Here is a 20,020-nt window from a genome sequence, read left to right as displayed (position 1 = left end):
GAACAATCTTGGTTGCCAAGAGTCATGTGCACCTGCACCACACCCGCCTCTTCTCTATCTCTAATTCTTGCTTCTTTTTACTCCAGGTTTTTACTCCTTAGTTAACTCAGTTCTGCCTGTGCCATTACAGGCAAAGTCAGATGCTGGTTCAAGTACCAGACGTCCAGGGTGTCTGGGCTTTCAGCATTCAGAACCCTGGTTGTTGGATCAGCAGAAAGCTACTGTTACCCAATGCAGGGCCCACACGTAATCTTCGAAGTGACTTTCTGAAGTCCACAAGTGTAATCAAGCCAGCAGAGTCCGAATTCCTCCATAAAATTGAGTTAAGAGAGCTTAGTGAATTAACTGTTTGTGCCTCCTCATGTGCAATGCATCTTTAATTACATTTCATAAAAACGTCTGGATGGATTGATGGAACTTTATTTAAACTTGAGGTAGGCACAGGAAGTAAATGATAGTGCAATATACCATGTTCTGTTAATACGGGCTCAGAACTCATTTACTTTATGGTGGTTCAACAAAATCTTTGATGTGGGGCTACTTAAAAATATATTACCTCTGAAAAGATTTCCTTTGGAAGACAGAGTGGATGCTTGGCAGCCTGTAAGCGGTCGACCAGATGATCAATTGACAAACATGTCAACACGCATAATTCATTGTACCAGCTCCCCTGGTACATGTAAAACACTGGTTTATTTTAGAAAAAAGAATACATTTCTCAAATCCCCCTTCATTCACACTGTAGGATTTATGAATCTAGCCTTGTTGAGCATAAGCTGCTTGTGATGAAAGGGGGGAAAAATCTCTTTAGTTTGTCTGCCATGTGTTTCTATCCATTTGGATTATTTGAGGTTCTGGACTGGGCGTGTGACATAAGGAAGGAAAATAGACATAGCTTACAGTAAACAACAGCACAGCCCACAGAAAGAGGTTATATTTCATTGTAAGGGTTGTATTTATACTTGCAAAAAGCTATCACTGCTCTGTCAGAATACTGTATTTGCACTGTTTTCCCCTCTTTGCGAATGCTTTTGATAGAAATAAAAGATTGCGTTTTTTTCCCCTGAGGCAGATCTGTTGGCTGTGTTACTAAACATGTTGGGTAAAAGCTGGGCTGATACCTCCCTCCTTACAGCTCTGAGGTCCCCAGGGGGATGGAGGAGGAAGGCTGTATGTGCACCCACAGAGGAGAGTCAGCCCAAATAAGAATATGGCTGTGATGTACACCATGGGTCTGTGGAGACACCTCCTTGTGTGGAGTGAAGACTGGCAGATAAAACAGTGTTCCTTGTCGTTTTCTAGCACTACCATGGAACATTACACTTGTGAGAGCCTGATGGGTTGGGCCCATTGGTTTAATTACTAAACAAATAAACAAAAAAATGGTTGTCTTCCCTCTTGAGCAAAAGAAGTGGATTTGGCTTCAGAAAGGGCAAGGCTCTTCTACAGAGTGGGGGAGCATAGGTAAAAGGACCTTGCTCTTCATGGCTACCAGCAATGTACTCCCCATGGCAGAGTCATAGACATAGCTTTTTGGGGAAGACCTGGCCTTGCACAAGGGATACAACCAAGTTGATGCTGTAAACCGAGAAGCTTGAAGTGGGTTTGATTTCTTCGTATGGAGTTTAACCCACAGTCAACTTAATCTAGGTGACGTTGGTATGGTGACCCAGGCCCCACCGCTTCTACTTGCTCTGGCGTCAGCTTAGCCCTGCCCGACCTTTGAACTTCATTGCTTCTCCTGCCCTCAGCTTCTTGCCTTTGACAACTTTCTCCCGACATGAGTTAGAATTCCCATAGCCTGTGGACGACTGTCCCGTATCAGTGCACTGTCATTGCTTCCTGGGTCTAGTGGCAGTTGGGGCCTCACATAATATCAAATGTAAGGACATATGGCAACTCATCAAGGCTCTTAGGACATAAAAGTCCTCTAGAGGGGTAAGAAGGTGCCATCTGTGGCTGATGGAAGGAATGGAAGCTGCTGCCCACTGCCTGCAGCACAGCGCGGTGAAGGGGGCAGGCCCTGGTCTCTGGAAGGCCCCTAAGCATGCACCTTCAAGGGGCGCAGCAGAATTCCCTCCCTGGCTCTTCCAGGAACTCGTCTGGAGTCCTGACCCTCTATGATGAGGTATGTCTCCTGGTTTCAGCCTGCCTGCCTGTAGTTATTACCACTGCAGTGGGGGCTCTCAGACCCTTGTGTGTTTAACCTAACCTGAGCTTCTACAGTTGGTCCCTTAGATGAGGGAGGCCTGGATTGGCGATCTTCCTTCTCCTAGAATTATCTGGTTCATCTTTGCATCTGGGTTCCAGAAACTACAACTTAAAAAAATTCCTCTCGTGTTATACCCAGCTTTACCCCAGTGTAGAGAGGGCAAGGGGTCCACAGGCTTGCAGATAAGCCCTGGAGAAACTAGAATTGTTAAACACTCAGACTTTTTTCTTCAATGGAAGAAATTTACACCTGTTCCACTCAGAAGGCTGGGGCGGGTTTTGTTTGAGAACTTAATGATCTTTTGTTAGTCCGTGGAGCCCACCTTCAGCCAAATCCCCCAAATCCTGAGCAACGTTTCTCAGTCTACAAAACCCATCCTAGCGGAAAAGGTCACAGGGCTCCTGCTAAAGAGCTATACGTTGCAAAGGAGTTTCCATGTAGCCACAGCTAAAGCTTTATTGTGACAATTGGCATGAGAAGACTTTTTTTTTTTGTAAAGTTTTACTTTAAAATTACAAACCACTTGGCATCAGACTCAGCACTGGCTAAGTCGGGCTGAGCTGAGCTTCCTTCTTACCTCCTCTGGGTCATTTCTCTGCTGGCCATGATGCTTGCAGGGACCCCTACACCCCAGTCTTATCCACAGTGTGCCTATGTGATCCCAGAAGCTGAGGCTCTGCCTCGTTTCATTAGATCCCCAAGAATCTCCCTCTAAACAAGTGGTTCTCAACCTTCCTAATGCTGCAACCCTTTAATACAGCTCCTCATGCTGTGAAGACCTCCAACCATAAGATTATTTCATTGCTGTTTGATAACTGTAATTTTGCTGCTGTTGTGAATCATAATGTATATATGATACACAGGATATCTGACATGTGAACTCCCCAAAGGAGGTCGAGAACCTTCTGCTCTAAACCCTAGAACAGACCAACAGCTACTTTCTGGTTAGTGGTCCCTAAAGTCACTCACACACTGAGTAAGGTCTCAGAGGACACTCAACGTTGCTTGTTTCTGTTTGCTCTGATATGTTGTGCTTGCCCAGCCTGCCTGCCGCTCCCCCAAGCTGCTTGCCCAACCATTTTGGATGGTACTCAGATTGAAGGTAGCACGTTTTAGATTCCATCCTAGAACTACACCCATGCCTCAAGGACTGCTCTGAAGTCAACACAGTCATTCTAACAAACACGAGCCTGCGTAACAGGGGTGAGCATGGCGCCTCTTGGTCATTGATTTAATCCGTGGTGCTTCTGGTGTTTTGGAAGAGATAAGCCCAGCCACCCTCATCGTAATAATGAGACAAGTCAGGCGAGACTCATGTGCCTGCTCCTGGGGAGAGAGGAGCCGGAGGTAGCTGGAGGCTCCAGGACCCAGTGTACTATGTGTAGCCCACAATCTAGTTTAACAAAAAAAGGATTTGAGGCCTATAATTTTCTCAAACTTAAAACATCAGCTTTGCAGCAGATCTGGTAAGTTCAGGCTGCTTAGCTGTACCCGTGGGTGAGAACTCTTGTCTTTTGACAACTCACTGAGCAGCATTGAGTCACCCAATTACTGCACATTCATTTCTAAATAGAAAGTGCTCGGCGGTTCCAGATGGAAAAATTCCAGAATCCGCAGCAAGAATCTAGCTCACTGGCAGAAGTGGACTTTTGGGCACGAAAGGTGCTTCTTTGCTTTGCTTCTGGCTCTAGCAGAAGTTTTCTGCAGATGACCTAGGAATAAACTTGGCAAGAAGCTTCGGGGAAAGTCGGGCATGTGAGCATGCGTCACACTCTCCCCATCTCTGGAGCTTCAGCCCCCACGTAGCGCAAAGAACAGGCCTCTTGTTTTGGAGGCTTGGTTGTGTTGACTCAGGCCAAGCGGCATGTGGGTGTTTAGCTCAGCCAGAGACTCTGATACTCACAGGCCAAGGGTGGCATGGCTGCCAGTGGGCGCTGCAAGCTTTAAGCTTGTAGTACTGGCAGGAAGAGAGGAAGCAGGGGTGGGCTGGAGAGGCTAGACGTGCTAATCCACCTCATCTTCTCATGTCAGGAGCAATGAGCTTCCAAACACAGCTTCTGATGGAGACATCGACGCTGTGCTACCACTCACCTCAGATACTTTTCTTGCCAGGTCACAGTATCTGAACAAAAGCAACGTAGCAAAGGAAGAGTTTATTACAGCTTCCAGGTTTGATGGATGGTGTCTATCATGTTGTGGCAGGAGTTGGAGGTTGCTGGTCACACATTGCATCCATCGTCAGGAAGCAGGAAGAAATGGGTGCTGGTAGCCAGTTACCTCCTCCTTCTGCAGTTCAGGACCCTCCCACCCATGGACTGGTGCCAATCAGAGTAGGATGGGTTGTCCTGCCTCAGTGAACTCAACCTAGAAAGTCCCTTCACAGACATGATCGAAGGCTTGTCTCTTCAGGGGTTCTGGACTCTGTCACGCAGACAACATTAAGCATCAGACCATCTAACCTTAAATAAACAAGCTCTTCCTACTGTTTGTACAAACGCCTTATGCTGTAGGCAGGTGCAATGATGGAGCAAGCAAAGGCAATGGCACATCCTGAAGACGGCAGAGTCTAAGGCCGCCCTCATTCGGTACCTGTTTTTGGTCTATTCTCATATCTGTCCGAACCCCAGCAAGACCCTTGGGGGGCCCTCCCCCGACATTTGGTTTCTTATCTGTAAAAGTGGGGGACACAATTTCACTCATTGTTGTGGTTTAAACGATGCCATGATCATCCTGGGTTATCTTGTAAAGCACATGGCCCTCTAGGCATGAACACATTCCGCTAATTAAGGCCAGCACTTGAAAAGATAAAGCGTTGTGGGTTCTAAAGTTTTCATTAACATTTAAACCTAAGGCAAAAACAGGATCTGGAAGTGAATCCAGCTGTTGCTTAAGGTTTTGGAGACCCACTGGCTGGGCGTCTTCAAGGTCTTTCCCAGACACCTCAGCATGAGCTGGCTTGCCTACCCTCCATGGGGCAGTGGGCATGTGTTCTAGGGTGACTGGCACCAATGTGACCCCACCAGCCACCTGTCACGCCACTTCTTTGTGCTGGGGCCCTGACTCTGGCTGAGATCTGTCCTGGTTTCGGGTCATACGGGCTTCTGGTTGCAGCCCATGGCCCAGAACACAGAGTTCCAGAGGGGATGCCCACTTGGTGCCACTGCCCTGCAGCTCTGGGACATGAGAGTTGTTCCAAGATGGGAGCTCGTGCTTGGGGCTCTCCTCACTGCTGCTGCTGCTGCCGCTGCCAAGAGAAAATTCAGTGACAGGTCAGACACTCCTCTACTGTTCCTTCTAGCTCCTTCCCAGTTCCCTTCTGCCCATCCCTCTTACGTATAGCCCAGTGTTTGGCCTGGGTACTAGGCCCCTGCCTTTCCGTACCACACTGGCAGGCTATATTGTTTTTCTGCATGCCTGGTCAGGTTAGGCGTGGTGCAAACCAGCTCCCAGCACTTCCTCTGGCAGGTCAACTCCTGCTCTTTTCTCTATGCCTAGAATCTTGTGGCTCTGAACAAGCCTGAGGGGACTGGGCTTTCATTTTGTTTTTGTTTTTCTAAAGCGTTTCTTGCTTAGTAAAGAGCTAGGCTTAGTTGCTTGAATTAAAAACAACAATAACAGCAAGGAGAAAAAAAAGAAACAAGCAAAAAACCCAACCCAGGCCAAAACAAAGCCAACCCTGCTTTGCCCAGTTGCCTTTCTTTCCCTGAATGGAATCAAACAGAAACCCCTTTGGCCAGTTTTACCCAGTGTTTGGCTAGACAAGAGCTTCTCCATTGCTGAGTGCTGTGACTGAGGGCTGTGAAAGGGGGAGAGACACTTGCAGAACCCCAACTCTGACTGGCGATGTATGCTTTGGGAGAACTAGATGCAACTGTGACAAGCATGGGCTGAGCCTCGGTGGATAGAACTAACAAAACCACACAGAGCTGGCTGCTGGCAGGCTGGCCTCAGGATTGCTGGAGAAGTCTGGAGTCTGGCGGCCTGGCTTAAAATCTTGGCTCTTCCCCCGTGCCATCTGTGTGGCTTGCTGTGTGCGACTTCATCCCAGCGAATCCAAATTGTTTTTTTTTTTTTTTTTATCTTTGCAAACTGGAATTCATAACAGTGCCTACCTAGCTCACCAGGACTCACAGGTACCAGGACTGGGCGAAATGGAAAACGGGGTGCACAACTCTCATCCACGGGCTTAGTGGATAATGGGAAGCTGTCTCTATGGTGTTGCTTTATAGGAAGTTACACCCAGAAGGGACTCCAGGGAGCACCTCTCATACAGTAGTTGGGTGCCTGAGGCTCGGAGAAGTGGGCCGTGGCTAGAGAGCTCTTGGTCACTTCAAGAGCAGGACAAGAGCAGTGCCTCCCACCTGGACAGCCCATAAGGCCCCTCTGTTCGGCCTATGACAACATGCTCTTGGTTTTTATAAGTGTGCTTACTCTATGAAACGAGTGGACAAGCCTGTGTTTGGCTACGAACAAAGTCAAAGTGTGAGGAGTACAGAGTAGACAGGGTGGTGCATGTTCATATGTTTTGGGATCCAGAAGCCCACTGTGCTTTAGAGCCAGTAATGGTCTCAGGCTATGATGAGCTTATTTCTGCAGGTCTTCAGGGTCCACAGGTCTACAGCGGCCTCCTCTCTTCAATCATCTCCCTGAAGCCTTGGGAAATAAGACACGTACACGGGCTGTGCTCCATCCATGCCCTAGTCTTTGTTTTTCTCTGCGTTCCAGAGGCTGGCAGGAAGGGGAGAGGATATGCTAGTCTGTGAAGGCTGACTAGCCTGTCATAAAAGTGGCATGAAAACTTGATTTAAAATTCTATCCCTCTCAGCCCCACCCAGGTTCTGTTAGCAGCATGAAGCCAAGGCCAGGAGCCTGCTAATTTCACAGGCTGTCACTCTGCTTGTGGCTCTCTCTGTTTCTCTTCCTGGAAGCGTTCAGGAGACAGACTGCCTACCTGCTGTCCTGCTGGCCACTGGGCAGCCTGAGGCAAGCACATGGGACTTGCATAATACTCCCACCTTACCAGTTCAGGCCAGGCAATGGTGAAAAGCATCGCATGTATAGGGAAGAAAAGTGTAGAACCTTCTGGAGTGCTTATAGGACTCCAATACTTTGAGATTAGAGATGCATTCCCACCTGGGAATTCAGCACATGCATAGTCAAAACTCAGTGGTTGAGCTTCCTGGGGGTGCCTCCCAGGACTGCTCCTGATGCCCAGCCCCCAGCCCCCAAGTCCCCCAGTTCCCAGCCTCCCAGCCCCCCAGCCCCCTAGTTCCCCAGCCCCCCAGTTCCCCAGCCCCCCAGTCCCCAACAGGAGGGTACAAACATCATCCTTCTTCTACAAAACAGGCCTGTGCTTAGCATAGAGTGACGGAAATGGAGTCAATGTCAACTCTAGGGCACTCAAGTCTGCATGCCTGACCCAGCTGCAAGACACAACGGGCATGGCAGCTAACTCTGCAAGGCCCAGCTTTGGAAATAGCCTCTTGGTTCTCTGGATCCAGCTTGTTGTGTGGTCTTGGGGAGCCATGCCTGAGCCCCTGGTATGGTTTTCCTCACATGCTGGATGTCAGAAAATTGCCCTTGTTTTCCATAGAGAGGCCAAGGCCCAGTGCTCTTCTGTGGATGGGGTTCTGCTTCCAGATGCCAAATGTACACCTGGGTGAAGGGTGGCTGGAGGGAGGCAGTGCCCCTTCACGTGTTGAGGCTTTGGACAAACACAGTCATACCAAAGGGAAGGGGGTAGAGGCAAGTGACAAAGTGACCTTCCACTTGACCTTGTCTGGGCTTTTCTTTCAAGTCACGAGTATGCCTTCTTGCCACCTATATCACACACACACACACACACACACACACACACACACACACACACACACACACGCCCCCACACATATATCACCCCCCACACATACCACATACATACACACACACACATACACACACAGACACCCACACCCACACATACCCACACGCGCACCCACATACAACCCCACATACCACACATGCCCCACACATATATCAACCCCCACATACCACATACAATACATATACCACACACATACACATACACACACACCCCACACACAGACACCCACACATACCCACACCCACATAACACACACACACACACACACACACACACACATACACACACACACCAGTGTTGAGAGTCAGACCATAGAACAGCCTTTTAGTCCACCCTATTTGGAGGAGAAGCCTGGGAGAAGGGCGTTCGTTATTTTCTTCTCGAGCAATTTTGTGCTCCTGCTGTTTTAAAATGTTAGTGTTTTTAATTAATGACATTTTATTGTCCCTGCTCTCTCAAGCTCTCCTCGTGAAGGGCACAGGTTTAGAAATCTAATATCGGCGTAAGCAGTGTTTATCGAGGTTCTTAGATGAAAGCCGTGTGCTATAGGAAGTGCATTTTAGATTTAAGAAAAGAGCAGTGTTACGTTAAGATTCTTGCAAAAATAATCAATATTTCATTTCTTTCAAGTGGCAGGGGAAGGTTATAGAACTATTACAATGCACAACTTTCCTGAGATACTATCTTTATTTAAAATTGACTGCCTAGTACTTTGTAAAAAAAAATTACCATTTATGCCTGGACACATTGTGAGGCCCGTGATGCATATCAGCCTGGCAGAAATTAACTGCCAGTTGACACAACTGTGAGCAATACAGACAGACTGAGTGCTGGCTTTGGAGCATTGTCTGATCTGATATCAAGTGCTCTGATAGACTGTTCTCGAAAAGGCTGACATGTCCCCCAATTCCCACCCCTGTGTGTTCAAGCCCAGGAGTCCTTTCAGTGCCCATGGGATGGTTCTGCTAGCTCACTGCCCTGCAGCTGCGTGCTCAAACGGTCTTCAGGGCAGGGCAGTAGCATGCATCAACCTGTCCCTGCTGAGAAAGGCACATTGTCGCCGGCTGCCCATGACAGGAAGGGCAGCTCACCCTCTGGAGTCTGGTGCTCATGAATGCATTCACTCTACAGATATCTGAAGCCAGGGGAGCAGTGAAGCCAAGCCCTCGGGGCTCTGCTAACTCCACTAACTATTTCAGGACCAGCTGTTCTTAAGATGTGGTCTCTGGATCCCTGGGTATCTCAGTGATGCTTCTGGGTGGGTGGGTGGGAGCTCAAGGTTCAACCAATTTTTATTTTTTCGAGACAGGGTTTCTCTGTCAGCCTTGGCTGTCCTGGACTTGCTTTGTAGACCAGGCTGGCCTTGAACTCACAGCAATCTGCCTGCCTCTGTCTCCCGAGTGCTGAGTCCTGGGATTAAAGACATGTGCCACCACGCCTGGTTCAACCAGTATTTTAAATCATAATTCAGAGGTGTGACAGGCCCATGCTCCTGGGACTGTGGGGTGGTTTTGAATCAATGGATGTGCAGATTTGAGTATTTAGCTGTCTCCCTGCTAAGCCAGGTGACACCAACAAGCCTGCAAAATGCAGTATGGCAATACTCCTTTCATCAAATCTCTCTCTCTCTCTCTCTCTCTCTCTCTCTCTCTCTCTCTCTCTCTCTCTCTTTCTCTCTCTCTCCTTTTAATGAATATGCAGTTTTGGCCTGGCATGGTGGCTCATTACTTTAATCCCAAAATCAAGAGGTGGAGGCAGGAGGATTGTGAGTTTAACGCCAGCCCTATCTTGAGCCAACAACAAAAAGAAAATACACTTAAAAAAAAATAGGAATATACTATTTGTGTGAGTATAGAATGGGCTTATTCTTTTAAAAATATTTAAGTATTATTTTCAGTTTAAACGTTTAACAAGAATAGTAGGTGTAACTCACATATATAAAAACTACTTGGTTCTCAAAAATTTTTAGGAGTTTAAGGGTCCTGGGACCTGACAGAGAACTTCCCAGAGGAAGCACAGCAGACTCTAGCTGTTGGGTTCAGGCAGGCCCCCACTGGAGCAGGACGGTCCATCAGGTGAAAACTCAGTCACTAACTAATACATGCAGTGAACCTAGACCCCTGTTTAAATCTAGCCAATGGACAGCTCATTTTCCACAGTTGTGGCGAGAGTGGGGACTGCCTCTGACATGAACTCTAATGCCCTTAATTTGATCACTTTGCCTTAGGAGCAGGCTATCCTGATGAGCCCCAATAGTCTGTGGTCATATGATGGGGGAGGTCCCCTTCTGTCAGAGGTCTAGGGGAGGGGAATAGGTCGGGAGAGGGAGGGAGGGTGGGAACAGGAAGATACTAGCGAGGGGACAACAATGGAGATGTAATCTGAATAAATCATAATAAATCAAAAATTAAAAAGAAAAGAAAACCCAGTCATTCATGGTCAGGTGGAGATCTGACTGTTCTCCACACCTCATCTCTTTTACACACTGTCTCTCCCTTTGGAACACTGTTTGAAATCTACTAATTCAGACAGTCTAAAGAGCCCGCTCTCACTCCCTGGGCAGTGGCATGGGGCACCTCTTACCTGCTTTGGCAGGGATGGGATTCCCAAGAGGAGCCCGGCAGCTGAAGTGAGTAGCCCTGCTGGCGCTGGCAGTCTGAAGCTGTCCTTCTGACAAAAGGCAAGGGATTGAGCGAGCTCAGAGCCGCTCTCCTCTGTGAATCCGACCTCAGTCGAGGCCCTGAGCTGCCCCTCCAGCCTCCCGTTGGGATCCTCAAAGGGCCCCTGGGTTCTGGCTGTGTCCGTGGTTGGGATGCTGAGAATGACGGTTTAGCTTCAAACAGAGAGGAGGTGGCCGGGCAGAATACGGAACACGTGTTCCTGGATGCTTTGGCTGTGGTAGCTTCACTGTCCTCAGAGTGACTGGTCTCCTTGGACCCCCGAGAGGGAGACACTGAGGCTGAAGAAGGGGACACAGAAGAAGGGTTGCTTCTTTCTGTCCACTGGGCAGGAGGGCTCCCTGGGGCTGAGTTGGGTTCAGGGTGCTGGCATGGTGGGGAAGTTGGTTTCCTTGTGGCTGGTGGGCTCAGTGTTCCGGGGCTCAGAGGGGGGCTGGGGGAGCTGACAACAGCAGGGAGGCCTGGCCGGGGCAGTCCAGGAGAGGAGGGCAGGCTTTGCAGCCTCCTGTCCCCTTGGGATGCCCACTGTGCCCTTGGGGGACAGGCCTTTCTGACTCCTGGAGGGCTTCTCTCGGGACCTTTCCTGGCAGCTGCTGAAGAGTGTGGACCTCGTGAAGGTCTGGCCAGGCTGGGTTCCAAGGTCCTGCTTTGCTCAGAGGCTGGGTTGGTGTGGTGCCAGGTAATTGCCTTCTGGTGATGCTTGGCTAGGCCTGCAGCATTCTCTGCTTGTGCCTGAGTCGGAGCCCCACCCTCAGCCTCTGGGCTTGGGCTAGCTCTTTGCTGGGAGTTCAGGTCCAAGGTCAGCTTTCTGGAACTGCCCATGTTCCTGGTGCTCCCTGGTACGGCGGCGGTGCTGTGCAGCCTTGGGGAACTGCCAGTTCCTTTGCTGGGGAGTAAGTCCATGGGGCTCATGGAGGCTCTCAGCTTGGAGGAAATCCATGTTCTTCTTGGATGGCTGGCCCCTCGCAGCTCTGGCCCCAGGGTCTCGTCCAGGGAGCTCCCTGCTGGCTGGTTGCTGTCTTGGTGCTCCAGGGCAGTGAAAGACTTGTCCAGCAGGACTTCGAGAGGTGGTGGAGGGAGATTCTCGAGGGCCTCCTCTGCCTCACAGTTTCTGTCTTCACTCTTGGACGCTTCTGCGGTAGGAAGACAGGGAACGGGTGCGGAAGGCCTCCAGCCTGTGCTCCCCTTGAGAGCTGGAGAAATTTGGGGCTTTGGATACAGAGGGGCTAGCCCTCTGTATATAGGAAATCTGGGAGGCATGGCAGGAACCCCCCACTTCTTGAGGCAGGGGCTTGACCCCAAGTTCCTGGAGTCCCCTGGCATCCTCAGACTCTCAGTGGGACTAAAGGTTTCAATTAGCCTCTTGACTGATGTTCTGGTGGGACGGGCCCTGATGTCCCATTCAGTGTCCCTGGGAGCCTTACTGTCCTTCTCACAGCAAAAGACAGCGTTTGGCAGCTTCTCAGGCTTCCCCTGGCAGGGCTGGTCAGTGTCACAGTGGGCACTACTCCTTTGCAAGATGCTCTTGTCCTGATTGGGCAAAATGCTGAAGTTTTTGGTGAGGGAGGCCTTGAACTTGCTGATGGTACTACTGGGGCCCACCCTGCAGTTGGTGGGGGACCACAGCACTGATGCCTTGCATCGCAGATGTTGCTCCCTGCTCTGCCCCTGCCGCGTGACACCCAGGGCATAAAATATCTCTAGCCTCTTACTGAGGTCTGTCTGGACCCTCCTCAGCTCCTGGAGGGTGGGGTCTTCCACATGGCCCTTAAGACATCCCTCTGACTGTGACCTCCTTTGTCTCTCAGGGGCTCTCCTGCTGCCACTGACTGATCTGGGTCTCGGAGGGATCTTTATTCTCCCCTCCTCCTCCTCAGCCCAGTCTTGGGGCCTGGAAGGCACAGGGACAAACTTGATCCTTTCACTGATAGCCTCTTTCATCTTCAAAATCATTTCCTGGGCCTCGGGGCTCCTAAGCTTCCCGGAGTATGGCTGAAACAGGCTTTCCCGGGTGGCAGGTGAGGACCGTGGTCTTGAAGGTGAGGCTTTCTGTGGCTCAGCGTGCAGATCCCTGCTGCTAACTTCATCTTCCTCCTCTGGGCTGCTGCTCTCATCTTCACTCAGGGATGGAGCATCCATTGACCCGGGGCTTCGAGAAAGATGTGCTTGCACAGGGATCTCAACTCCCAGAGAGTCCCACGGAATGCTTTTGGCAGCCTCTGGAGGCCTGGAGGTGACTGCTTCTGGTCCTGTCCCAGAGGCACCCGAACTCCTGGCATCATCCTGTACTGCAGGTTGAACCTTTGCTATCCTAGGACTTGGCAGTGGACAGTCCTGGGGTCTGTCTGAACCTGTCCAGTATGGACCTTTCTGCCAGGCATGCCCCGATGGCCTGGCTTCCACTTGGGCTACAGTCCCCAACTTCCCATCTTCAGGCTCCGCTGCAAAGTCCCAGCTGGCTTGCTTGCCCAGCTTCTCCATGGACTGCACAGACTCATTGTCGGCACCAATGCCACTGTCCTCAGAGCATAAGGGTGGACCCAGCAGCCCGGGGTCTCCATGGCCACTGGTCAGGCTCTCTAGTTGTCCCAGGGCCCTTAGGAGGCATTCATCTATACCTCTCTTGGTGCTCAGCTTACCTTCCAGCTGGCCAGCGGTGGAACTGAGGTAGCAGCAGGAGCCCTCCAGGAAGCTCCCGGTGAGGGCGGCCACAGTGCTGTGGACCACCAGCAGCTTGTTGACGGTGTACCGCAGCAGCTGTTGCAGGAGATCTGGCTGTTCCCCAGGCTCACCTTTCCTCGAAGGCCATGCCAGATCCCTTCTAACTTCCTGGAGAAGCACTTCTCCATCTTTGGAGATTTCTCCCAGAAGCTGGCTGACCTCCTCGAAGCACAGCAGCAGGAAGCTAAGCATGGGCTGCAACAGCTCCCGGGTCTGGCTGGCTTGCTGGACGAGGCACAGAATTGCTTCATATCTTGAAAGGCTGGTGTGCAGATAGGCATAAGCATGCTGGTGGGCCTTTACCAGGGGCTCAGGAAAGTCCACTTTGCCTTTTGACCCAGGAGTGGTGCGAGAGCAGTGGCCCTGGTTGTCTGACTGATGATGGCACACTGGCTTGCTGTCCCCTTTTGAGGTCTCCTGGCGAATGTTTTCCTTACTCTCTTTCCCAGAAAAATCTCCTTCTTGTAGCCCGTGGCAGCCTTCTGTCTTGAATGAAATGCCTGTAGCCTTGTGGCTTTGAGATTCGTTCATCTGGAAGGCTTGGCTTTCTGGAACCAGTCCTTTCTTATCTTTTGTGAGCTGACAAAGACCTTCAGCCATGGTTTGGAGCTTCTTGGAAGTTGTCATCTCCTCTGGCAGCTTCTCTTCCAGGTGCAGCTCCCCACCAGGGTCACAGAAGGTAGAACTTTGAACCAGCAAAGGAATGGAACATTTTTGGCTGCCCCGCTGACAACCTGGCAAAACCGCCTTGGGCTTCTTAAAGAACTGGATGCCGCTCTTGGCAACACTGTGGACAATGGCATTGTGTGATGGTGTGCACCCCATGGTTTCAACTTGTCACCATCTTCTACCTGGACAGTCTTTGGAGAATCCTTGGGCTCTCTGGCTAGTCTATCTGGGCAACTCCAGACCAGATTGGGAGTCCATGGTACAAACTCCTAGACTTGCAGCCCATGCCTGTCACCCTAACTTTTGAATCCTCTGCTGTTATCGAGGAGCGGGACAGTCCGAGGGGCCCCAGGCTCATGGATTATGGACCCGTCCGTGTTTTCCTCACGTCCTGACAGATGTGGATGGCAAGCGGAGCTTTAAGCTTATTAGGTTAATCACGCCCCAGCCAGTCAGCACTCGGCGTGTTCTAATATAGAACTTCCCGGCATTTACTATCTTGGGAACAGATTATTTTGGCACGTGCTTGCACTTTAATTCTGTTCAGATGCCTGCCGTAGGAAACCTAGAGAAATGAGCCGTAATTGCAAAAGGCTCTGGAAAACATTGTGGGAGGGAAGTGAGGGCTCACTGATTATAAACCCTGGCAAAGAAGTGACCTTTGTAGTCTAACAAGGGCAACCAGCTCAGGGCTCTCTCTCTCTCTCTCTCTCTCTCTCTCTCTCTCTCTCTCTCTCTCTTTCTCTCTATCATCTGCTTTATCAGGAAGAGCAAAATGCTGGGCATGATGGTGCATGCCTGAAATTCTGGCACTCAGGATGCTGGGGGAGGAGGATTGCAAAATCCTGGAATAAACAAGGAATGCAGCAATAGAAAATAGAGTCATCTAGGAGGACTCATGCTCTTCCTAGTTCAGAGGAGCAAGGTGGGAAAACTCACTGTCATACAAGCTTAGTGTTGTTGGCAGAGCCGGCAGTGACTCAGGGCCATGCCCTTCTGGGGAAAAGGTTTTCATTAAACTCTTATAGGAAAACAAGCAAAATCTGGGGAGTGGAGAGTTATTTGTTCCCAAGAACATAATTTTAACACATAACAGTCTATCCCCCTACACCCCCTTTTTTTGAGTCAAGGTCTCACTATGTAGCCCTGGCTGGCCTATATCTTGCTGTGTAGACCAGGCTGGCCTTGAACTCACAGAGATCTCCTGCCTGTGCCTCCTGAGTGCTGAGATTAAAAATGTGTGTCATTACCCCTGGCTCTAATTCCCTTTAAACATTGCTGTCAGGGAAATCTAGAGCAGGCACATCCAATCTACCATCTAACATGAAATTATTATTATTATTATTATTATTATTATTATTATTATTATTATTATTATTATTATTATTTTGATCGCACAGTTCTCAAGTGTGAACCTGTAGTTGACGCTATCATGTTGTAGTGTAAAAGTTTCTAGAGAGTAAGAGTAAGGGCTTGGAAAAGGGAGATGGAGGTTGACTTGGGGAGAGATGATGATGATAATGATGATGATGATGATGGTGATGATGATGGTGATGATTTGTTGTTAATGTTTTGCTTATGGGGATGGGGTTTACTGTGTAACCCAGGTTGGCTTTGGCCTCAACATAGCTCTAGCTCAGCCTTCTGAGTAGATGGGCTAGCAGGTGTAGGGATAGCTGCCCCGCCTCCCATCACCACACAGGCTGAGCTGAGGGGAACTTTTGAAAACTATTTAACAACTCTGCTGAGCAAGAGGATCTCTTCTCCCTAATGATAGGAACTTGCTATGTAGCTAAGGCTAGCCTGATACCCACAATACTCTGCCTCAGCCTCCTGAGTGTTGAAGTTATGGTGTGTACCACCCTGCCTGGCAGAGGCCGTCTGTAAAATGGAGACAATAGTACTTGATCCACTGGTCTCTTAGGGGGCTTAAGTCAGTCGATGGTCTGGTAAATACTTAATTGAGCTTCTTATTCCGCCTAAGCCCATGCTAGACCACTTCTGACAGTAAATGTCATCTGAAAAATCCATGTTTATCAAGGCCTAGTTTTTTTTTCTGGAAATACCTGTCAACAGTGTGTTCTAAGCCTTCTGAATCCACCTTGCTTTTTTTTTTTTTTTGCCACTCCTGTCTGTGTGGAAAGCTCCCGTTTGGTCCCTGGCTGATTCTCATAACAAACTTTCTCTGCTCTTAAATGTAATGGTTCCATCTCTCTGCAAGGGATATTAACCATTCTCATTTTGGACAACTAGCTTATTGTCAGTTTTGAATTTTTATAATAGGAGAAAAAAAGTCACATCTGAGACTGTAGTTGGCATTCTGGCTTTGCCGCCTTTGCTGTGACTGAGGTCTGTGCAGCCAGGGCACCTTTGAAGCAGAAAGGACCAAGGAGCCACCTCCGTTGCTTTGAGAGGCGAGAGCCTGACCACTGGGGCCCCATGCCCGTCACAGCTGATGCCCCAGAGTGCATCATTAATAAAGCTTCCTGCTCTGTTTGTTTGAAGCAGAACTCAAGGGAAGCCCAGCTGAACCAGTGCCTGGGGGCGAGCTACCTTAGGCATGGAGCTGGTTCATGTGTCACCTTCCCGGGCTGGTGGGTAAACATGGACTCTGCGTGGAGGCTGTCTTTACACTTTGGCTCTCACATTAAATACAACAGAAAGTTCACCTGAAAGATGCTTTATGCAAATTCTCCTCCTTTTGGGATTTGAATCTCCCACATGGATTATCTGTGTACAAACCTTTCATCTAAATGACTCAAAAGTATTTCTAAACAAATGGTTGAAATCACAGTGTTTGCCTGGAGATCAGCTGACGGCACTACGCCTTTCAGGCTGGGTTTCTTGCCTTGTACGAATAGTTTCAGGAAGCTGTTTATATGTTGCCCTTCCTTTTACATTAAGAACACCTTTCTTTTTCTTTCTTTGTAGAGGGGGTTGTTTCAAATGATTAAAACAAACAAACAAACCTGTGGGTGTCAGGCGCCTTGCTAGCTGGGAGCAATTTAACGTGCTTAGGATTCTCCAGACCTGGGTGGAGGATTCCCGGGCCTGGGTAGGAAGAAATAGCCCCACTCTCTGCTCCCTAAGAGCTGATTCTGATCGATCTTTGGCCTCGTGGAGCTTGGCAATTATGCCACTTTGGACGGAGCCAAGGATACAGAAGGCTTGCTGGAGCTGCAGGGGGTCGGAATCTAGTCGCCTACTAGCTAGCCATAACCCCCTGGATCTGCGAGGCTCTGCGGAGCCACCAAAGCAGTGTCACCCTTGTCCTGGGGTGCCCCAGCAGGCACCTCCAGCTCCTGTACCTTATGGCTACTTTGAAGGCGGGCACTCCTTTTGCTGAGTGTCCAGAGCTCACTAAAACCGTATGCCCAGACGGGAACCCTGGCTACCTACTCTTCGGAAACTCCTGCACCTAGGGAGGAGTATCCCAGCCGCCCCACTGAGTTTGCCTTCTATCCGGGCTACCCGGCACCTTACCAGCCTATGGGCAGTTATCTGGATGTGTCTGTGGTGTAGTCCTTGAGAGCTCCCCCGCTCCCGCCCCGGGGAACTTCATCACGACTCGACTCTCTGCTTCCTGTGCACAGTTATGAGCCTTGGGCCCTGGCTGTTTGGGCCCTGGCTGGCGGCTGAACAGCCAGATGTGTTGCTAAGGTGAACAGAATCCACCAGGTCCTTTCTGGAGAGCAGTGTTTTCAGAGCCCAGGGCTGAGCATCCTCCAGACGGCTGTGCCTTCTGCTGTGGTCGCAAACAAACAAACAAAACAAAAAACAAAACAAGACAAAACAAAACAAAACCCCGCATTCCCTATAGCAAAGGGCGGGAGCTAGAGTGGGAATATGCAGCCAATAAGTTCATGACTAAGGACAAGAGGCACAAGAACTCCGCAGCCACCAGCCTCTCTGAACGCCAGTTTACCACTTGGTTTCAGAACTGCAGGGTCAAGGAGATATAGGTTCTGGCCAAGTCAAGACCAGTGCTACCCGGTGAGCTCCAGAGGGCATGGGCAGGGGAAAGAGGGTTTGTCCAGGAGAATTGGGAGTCTGTCAGGGCTGGGACTGGCAAAGGACTCAGCTGAGGGACCCCATGAGATGTGTGACACCTTTTAGCAGGCTACTAAATTCTTCACTACCCTGCATGTGCCAGGAGTGTGAGGCCTGAAATTACAGTCCCCTCCACTGGGGCTCCAGAGAACCTGTGTCAGTCATAACCATTTGCCCCAACAGTGCTGATAAGCTCATAACCAGTACTGGTTGCTGTGATAATTAGTCTCATATTTTCTACCCCGAGCTCTGTAGAGAGCTTAGAAGCCGCTTTCATGAGTGGAGCTGATTGTGAATAAATTTGGAAAAAGATAAAACAAAAACATTCTCAGGAGAATGGGAAATGCTACTAATTTGGATCAACCTCACGGTTAAACATGTACTCTATGACTCATCAATTCTAAGACTTTTTTCAGTATTGGATGCATATGTCCACAGAAAAACTGGTGTGAGACTATTTATTGTAAGCATATCCATAATATTCTCAAATTGGAGATCATATAATTGTCTGTCAATAGGGAAGGAGAAAAACAAAATAAATATAACATGGATAAATTTAGAAATGGCTATGATGATGAACTGGGCATGGTGGGTCATACTTGCAGTCCTGGATTCCCAGGAGGCTAAGGCAGAAAAGTCTTTAATTTAATTCTCATCTGACTTTAAAAGAAGAAGAAGAAGAAGAAGAAGAAGAAGAAGAAGAAGAAGAAGAAGAAGAGGAGGAGGAGGAGGAGGAGGAAGAGGAGGAGGAGGAGGAAGAAGAGGAAGCAGCCAATTGTGGTAGCACACCTTTGATATCAGTACTTGGGAGTCAGAGGTAGGAGGATCTCTGTGAGTTCAAGACCAGTCTAGTCTACATAGCCAGTTCCAGGTCAGCTGAGGCTACATAGTGAGACCCTGCCTCCAAAAACAAAACGAGCAAAAAATATTGCCCAAAGACTGTTTTCACCTTGGGCTCAGACTAAGACAAGATTACATTCTCTTCATACATCCCCCTTTCTATTAAAAATTGAGAAAAAAACAGGCAAAAAAGAACTATATACATAAATATACATATGTACAGAGTCATCAGGTGCAAGTTACATGTACATAACTCAGTCCTTTTGTATTTGACAATCCTGGAGAAGGTATTCCACTATCCTCTCATAGTGAGTCCTTTCCTAGTGTCCAAAGTTTTCTAAAATATCTTCTTATTAGAAATTACATTTACCAACCTATAAATGAGTTTTTAATTCTTAAATTAAAGCTTATAGTAACACTGTGGCTATCTAGACTTCAACCCCATCAGAGATCCAAGAAGGAAGTATTATCTAATATGAAGGAAGCACAGACAAGCAACTTCCAGAAGCCAGACAGGACAGAGAGAGTTGACTGAACAGTCATGGATTTTTCTCTATCATTGTGGCATCCAGTCTTCAGCCTTCTGGCCCAATACATCTGACAGACATATTTATGAAGCACGATTTTTGAAGAATTTGTCCAGCCATTCCCTGTAAGGCTGCACAGCTAGTTACCCTGTGCTCTGCTATAATCACAGTTTGGGCTGTCAGTCTGCCATCACCACTAGAGACAAGAACAGTACTTTGGTCCAGTGGTCACTCTGCCACACTTATTTCTTCTATGCCCATCATCTCCCTTGAAGTAGATTGGAGGTGTTGTTAGGGGTAGGTGGGTCTCTCTCTGTCAGAAAAGCCCTTTATTATTAAATGCCAAAGTCTATAGATCTCTGAAGTGTTTGAAGACCATCTTTCTACTTACCACTATGCATATTCATATCTATTTAGTAATATATCTGTCTATTTATCATTCGCTTAACTCATCTACCTA

General features: G+C 48.9%; 1 protein-coding gene and 1 pseudogene across 1 annotated transcript; one reads left to right on the top strand and one right to left on the bottom strand.

Annotated features, from left to right (window-relative positions):
- Positions 1-5,242: 5,242 nt before the first annotated feature.
- Pcare (photoreceptor cilium actin regulator) lies at positions 5,243-14,766 on the bottom strand. Its single transcript, XM_051169896.1, has 2 exons — positions 10,659-14,766; positions 5,243-5,456 (listed from the first exon to the last, which is right to left on the bottom strand). Exons 1-2 carry the CDS (start codon positions 14,297-14,299, stop codon positions 5,243-5,245), a joined length of 3,855 nt encoding a protein of 1,284 aa, XP_051025853.1. The 5' UTR covers positions 14,300-14,766.
- The window catches only part of LOC127196711 (homeobox protein Hox-B13-like), a 32,661-nt pseudogene continuing 27,068 nt past the window's right edge, over positions 14,428-20,020 (top strand).

Source organism: Acomys russatus, chromosome 1 (assembly GCF_903995435.1).
Source record: "Acomys russatus chromosome 1, mAcoRus1.1, whole genome shotgun sequence".
In the NCBI taxonomy this organism is placed as follows: domain Eukaryota; kingdom Metazoa; phylum Chordata; class Mammalia; order Rodentia; family Muridae; genus Acomys; species Acomys russatus.
This window is presented reverse-complemented; position numbering and strand designations above follow the sequence as displayed.